Source organism: Macrobrachium nipponense, chromosome 45 (genome assembly GCF_015104395.2).
Source record: "Macrobrachium nipponense isolate FS-2020 chromosome 45, ASM1510439v2, whole genome shotgun sequence".
Classification (NCBI taxonomy): Eukaryota; Metazoa; Arthropoda; class Malacostraca; order Decapoda; family Palaemonidae; genus Macrobrachium; species Macrobrachium nipponense.
The window spans coordinates 35,114,132-35,120,548 of NC_061105.1; the positions used below are offsets into that span (position 1 = coordinate 35,114,132).

General features: G+C 41.7%; 1 protein-coding gene across 1 annotated transcript in view; it reads left to right on the plus strand.

The window, feature by feature from the left end:
- The window catches only part of LOC135214469 (uncharacterized), a 48,641-nt gene extending 43,202 nt beyond the window's left edge, over positions 1-5,439 (plus strand). Inside the window, exon 5 of the mRNA XM_064248815.1 lies at positions 5,096-5,439. Coding sequence (XP_064104885.1) covers positions 5,096-5,120 — 25 coding nt within the window. The 3' untranslated portion in view covers positions 5,121-5,439. The remainder of the gene's footprint in view (positions 1-5,095) is intronic.
- Positions 5,440-6,417: the final 978 nt, after the last annotated feature.

Here is a 6,417-nt window from a genome sequence, read left to right on the forward strand (position 1 = left end):
ACATGAAAAATCAGTCTTCATCAATTACGCAGTGAATAGTAGTACTTATAATGTGGATGCTGCAGCCGACAGACATCCCCCCCCCCCCACCCCACCCCCTTAGCTTTACGGTATTACTTGACACGCCAAGGATACTATAAAGCCTCCATTCTCTCTAAACCCCCTCTTTATTCCTATTGGCTGCTTTGGAATTAATCTCCATAGGTGTCCTGAATGGGGAGGAGCCTCTCTATGCCGAGATGTTAAAAGGACGGGGCCACATCAGCTTTCCCTAAAGAACTTTCTCAGATAACTCAGATGCCTGTCACCTGCAGAGCTCCCCATCACCCTTTTGTTGCCCTGCTCCTCTAGGGATCGCACATGTGTTCTTATACCATCCATAGTGCACAGAAATATCAGCAGATGAGAAAACAACAAGACCAAGGATTTCCAGGTACTGTGAGAGTAATTTCTAGTGAAGTCAGTGAATCGTTTTTCCCTCTTGTCTGTATTTCGTTTCATTCTTCCAAGGCGACATTCCCCCTTCTTGGTTCAGCTTCTCACTCCCCAATTTTGGTTCAATGCTGTGATTAATTCCCCTTGTGATGCTAGTAATGATATTATACATCCCCCTAGCTAATCAAGCAAAGTATATTCCTTTCTGTATAAGCTCCCAGTCATTTTAGGCCCCCTTGAGAGAGCTTTAATAAGCAATGCTAAGAGCAGGTAGTGTGTAACATTTCCCCATGAGTCCATCACCTTATTACTGATGTTAGAATGCAATCTCTTTGCATACAAATATAGTGACTGATTGTGAGAGAAATCTTGGCAAACCTTGGATACAATGCATGAGTGGAAGCAGATATGCTTTCTGAATCTGGTATTGTGCAGACTCTTGGGCGTGATTATGATCTGTATATGACGTCATGAACTTATGACAAAATTAGTGACGACACTTATCTGGAAGTGTCTTGTGAGTGAATTCGTGCTTGCGTATGTGCGAGGTATTTCCCTACATAATGGGAGAGTAAGTTAGCTAAAATGGAGAACGATACAAAGTCGGCAAAGGGCCAAGATGGCTCCTTTGATTGTATTTTTAATTAAGTGGGATTAGTGTGGAATGGGTGAGCATACTCACTTTTTAAGCCAAAGTGTGGCTTGACTTTGTATTTTGAATATTTGTTTCAAAGATGTCCTATTCCGTTGACCTTTAATTTATGTCATTATGATTTATTCTCTTTTACTTATATAGATGATTTTCCCTATCTTCTCCAGACGGATCTGGACCAAATGGGAACTTATCTGGCCTATTTGGAAATGGGAAATTAACTATGACTTTTCCTAGTTTATGACTAAACTAATGTTTTATTGTTGAGAAAGGGGTGGACGGGTTTAGTTTGATCCCCAGGGTTATTTGAGTTATTTGGATCTTGGAACTTAATCTTTCAGTTAATCACTTTGTTAAGAATCTAATTTATTTAGTTAATGCTTTGCTCTTAATTAAATGCATTTTTGTAGTTCACGAGTCTGATTTAATTGCCTTAGGTAATTGTGTGAGATTGGTTGAGAGCGAGAGAGAGAGAGAGAGAGAGAGAGGGGGGGGGGGGTGGTAGAGAGAGAGAAGTGAGCTACTTCTAACAAACTGGTTAGTCTGTCTGTGTATACCATGTATACATTGCCTTCTATTTGGAACATATCTGCAAAGACTTGCTGGAAGGGGTATTCTGCTGGCGGCGTGTGCATCATTTCTTCAGGAGGCAGTGAAGGGGCATGTTCATCACATGAGGCGCATTGGGCATGGCGATGCTGAAGGTCTTCTTCTATTCCCAGCCAGTAGACTGACTGCCTGGCCCTCCTAAGCATAGAGTCCAAGCCTTGGTGTCCTGCGCATAGGTTAGCAGCTACCTGACGGCGTAAATTTTTGGGGATAACCAAACATATGCATCCTTGGTCCACCGAGTATGTCACCAGATCCTGGTTGATGGCTAGCCTATCCCGAACGCCGAAGAAGGGACGAAGGCAGGAGATTTCTTGTGACTTCTGTTGGGGCAAATCGCCTGCTGCGACCCTAGCAAGCAAGAGCTGATACACTGGCCGGTTCCAAGGTGGCAACAGTTGCATATGCCACTGCCACTTGAATGTCGTCCTCCAAATCCACGTCAATAGCTTCGTGGGGTGCTCGCATGGCCAGGTACCTTGAGAGAAAATCCGCAGCAGTGTTCCTTTTTCCGGGCAGGTATTTGATATGAAACTTGAACTGGAGTGTCTTCTCCTTCAGGTTGAACAATCTTGGGTTGATGACGTCCTTAAGAGCCCTATCAACCAGCAGCTTGATAAGTGGACGGTGGTCCGTGATGATGGTGAGATTTTGGCACCCAAGTAGGAACAACCTGGCCTTCCGCAAGCACCAGGTGACTGCAAGGGCTTCTCCTTCTTTGGGGGCATACCCTGCTTCAGAGGGGGTGAGGTGTTGATTGCCACATAAGGCAAGACGCCAGCCGCCCTTGCAACAAAAGGGGCTGTCAGCTGATTGACAAACGCAATACTGCTGAAGGACAACGAAACGTATGCCTTCCTTGCTCCAATCCATTTTGATTATCGTAGGGCGCGTCTTGTTGTAATATGCCAGGCCGTCCTTGGCTAATTGACAGATGACTTCCCTTGCCTGCTGGAGTTTGCTACGTAGCTGGTTTTTCCCCGTGGGTTTTCTGAGGAGATCCCTAAAAGGCTCCATGATGGGTGCCGTTGCAAGGAAGGGGGCTAACTGATTCACAAATCCAAACTATGACCTAATATCAGTGACGGAGGGCTTCTCTGGCATGTGGAAGCTACGAATGGCGTCTAGTCGTTTGTCTGCAGGCTTGTACAACTCCCATCCCAAGTGGTACCAGACGAAGGTAACCTCTCCTTGCAGAATTTTAACTTCTTGGGCTTGAGTATAATACCTGCAGAGGCACACATTGACAGGAATTCTTATACGTGCCAAAAGGCCTCTTCGATGCTGTGATCGTATAGCAAGGTGTCGTCGATGCATTTATGCTTTCTGGTGATGTCTTGCAGGGCATCGTCGAACCTTTTTGTGTAGGCGTCGGAAGCCGAACAGTGACCCATGGGTGTCCTACAATAACGATACCGCCCCCGTGGAGTGATGAAGGTCGTGAGTGGGCTGCTATCCTCGTCCAGTTCCACTCGGTGGAAACCCCAATGGGCGTCCGCTGTAGCCTTGTACGTGTCAATGGGGACGCTCAATATCATGTCGAAGGGTGCCGGTGTATGATGAGTCTCATGGAGACAGTGGGCATTGAGGCGCTGGAAGTCTACTGTGCGGCAAGGTTGGCCCGTTTTCTTGGCTACCACGACCATCCTTGCACACCACTCCGTTGCATCCCCTGCTGGGACTGGTTCTATCACACCCTTCCGAACGTCTTCATCAAGCTGAGCCTTCACCTCCTCTTCCCAATGCTTAGGGATTGCTGCCGGCGTGTGACAGGCATAAGGCACGGCATCGGGCAATAAGTGTATGTGGTGCTGCTTGCCCGTCATCACAGGTAGGGGTTTCCTGGTTGTGTTGAAGGTCGTGGATGAGAAGTGACGTAGTAACCATTCCTCCAGTCTTGGTATGTTCTCCTCCACGGGTGGGATAGGTATGGTGGCTGGCTTCATTGTCTGAAGGGAGTTAGGCTGCGAGACTGCCTCTCTACTAATGTCTGGCTCTACGCCATCGGTGCCAGTGATGTCATCACTCGAGGCGCCGGCCGACTCCCTCGCACAGATAGCGACACGCGGGACGTTTTCAACGTCATGGCGTGCAGCTTCAAAAGTACAACACAAAGCATGAAATACATGCCTTTATAACACAGGGTCACTGAGACCTACCAATTGAAGGCGGGGATTATTTACCCAGTTTTTTACTGGAAAGTATTTAAAGCTGAATATCCTAACTACTCATTCCTACCTCAACTGCCAGTCTTTAAGCCAGAAAGGGAAACGACGAATTGTCACAGTATTTCTGTCTAATTTGCAGGAATCCTCTAAGAAACTATCAGTCACATCAATATATGTATGCTGGGCCTAACCTGAATCAAAAGTTTTCTTCTGCATTTCTTAATATTAGGTTTTGATGGAAAAATTGAGATATTTAATCTGAAGAAAGCTTTCAATATGTTGGCTTTAAGTGAAATTGATCAGTCTAGGCCGTATTTTTTTTTCCGGAATGTCAGCGCAGGTGATTACGTCCCAGTTGCTTATAAAAATGTTAGGTTTTCAATTGGACTTCAGTGTAGCACATTTCTTTTAAGGGCTTCTTTGTATTATGTTAGTCTTAACTTCCAGTAATGATTCAAGAATTGATGAACTGCAGAAACTTAAATATGCCTTAAGAATGAGAAAACATTTCCTATTCTATTATCTAGAAACAGTCATTTAACGAAGTTAATTATACTGAATATTCATCATAAATTATTTCATTCTTGATGATACGCTGTACTTTCTGAACTCAGACGACATTATTTTATTCACAGAAATGTTTCAGTGGTTGAAACGGTTCTGAGGCATTGTGTTCATTGCAAGAGATTTACTGCACGCCATGTCAATCTGAATCAGAATTGTTATTACCCCAGGAGCATTAGGAAAAAAATATAGGGATTTAGTGAAATAATTAGATAAAGGCTGAAACTTAGTACACATGAAGAGATGTGTGCCTTGAACAACGTATCAAAAGTCCCATGGCCTGCCGCTCTTGCGTTAGCTGCCATATTGGAAAATGGTCGCCATATGGAATTTTTTTAAAATTCAAATATCTCGTAAAATAATAGTTTTATATAAAAAAAAATACCACTCAATAAAAGTTGTTCAGAACTTATTGTTTTATAACACTGACTAGGTCAATTTATAAAAATAAGCAAATTTACATGGAAAAAAAGCAAAAATTTTGAAATTTAAGGAATAACTTTATTTTCAAAGACAACTTCCACAGAAATGGCAACCTGCATGAAAACATGTATCGAAACAAATGTTGTAGAACAAACTTTCTCCTTTCGAAATATATATACAAGTTTATGCATGTTTTAAAAAATAAGGAAAAAACGGGACATTGACAGATGTTTTCTTCTTCCAGGTTCGGGCAGCACTGGAGATTCTGAATGCAGGCTTCCCTTAAAGGACCCTCCGAGCAGTGTTGCCACATATACAGATTAATCTTAAATATACAGTTTTTTCAGCCTGATTAAGATTTCCAGATTTTTCTTGAAAAATAAGCAAATAATACAGATCTTTTTAGGAGGCAACAGAAACCTAGTGTATTTTCCATTGAGTTCTTTAATTTCTAAGCAACTATATATCACATGACTAACAAAATATACTGTCCAACTCCATCATTATGTAAAATTTGTTTACTTCAGTTACTCAAAGTTAATTGATGCAAGTGTTTTGCATCAATAAACTGGAAAACAAAAATCTGAATTTTCTCTTTTATTTTTCCTTCAGCCATATCATTTCCTGTCAATTACATGCCATTTCCACTAACAAATGCCAAAAAATAAGCTAAAAATCCTCAGATTTTTTTATATAGATTAATTTTGCAATATACAGATTTATTCATATTTTTGGAAAAAAAATGTGGCAACACTGCCTCCGAGTGTAGAGGTGATTCGAGAATTGCATATCTTGGTAACCGCCAGTCTGGCTCGAGAGGATGGGTTGCCTGAGTAGTTCAAGAGCAAAACTTCTTTACAAGTAGTACATTATCAACTGCTGTAGATCGTACACTCAGAGACCTCCTCCCAAAAAAGGACATAGAGGAGCCACACAAGAAAGCACTTTGTCTGCGATCAGAATTAACTGAATTTGACATTAAAACTGCATTGCTTATTCTGTGACGAAACAGCTGATAAAACTGCAGAGCTTCAAAAGCCAAAAAAATATCGTTGTTCTGTACATGAAGTTGCAACACTGACGCTACAGGAAACTGCGGGAAAGAGCAAAGGAAAGTAACGATCAACTTGGTTACTTTGTATTAATTGGTTGGTGAGTTCCACACCACAAATACCGGAAAACAGATTGTTTTATAATTTTTTCTTTCTCTTTCCCTAATGGAAATACTTGACACATGTACCAGACTTTACTTAAAATAAGAGAATTTAGGCTTTTGATATAAGGACAAGTATCGAGTCGAAGCATATTTATTTTTACCTTAACTTTATTGATTAAAAGATCCCAGTTTTCATCTACCATTTCGTTATAATCATTGGTTATCTGTATGCCTAATGTCATAAACTTATTTTTCTGTTGTATCCAATCAAGTGGCCATACATTTTTGTCCTCCAATTACCTAAACCCATGACACAAGTCTTAGCTCTATTTAGTTCTGCACCAGTAGCTAGCTCAAATTTCTTTATAATACTAAATACTACTTTAATACTTCTTTCTTTACCAACAAAA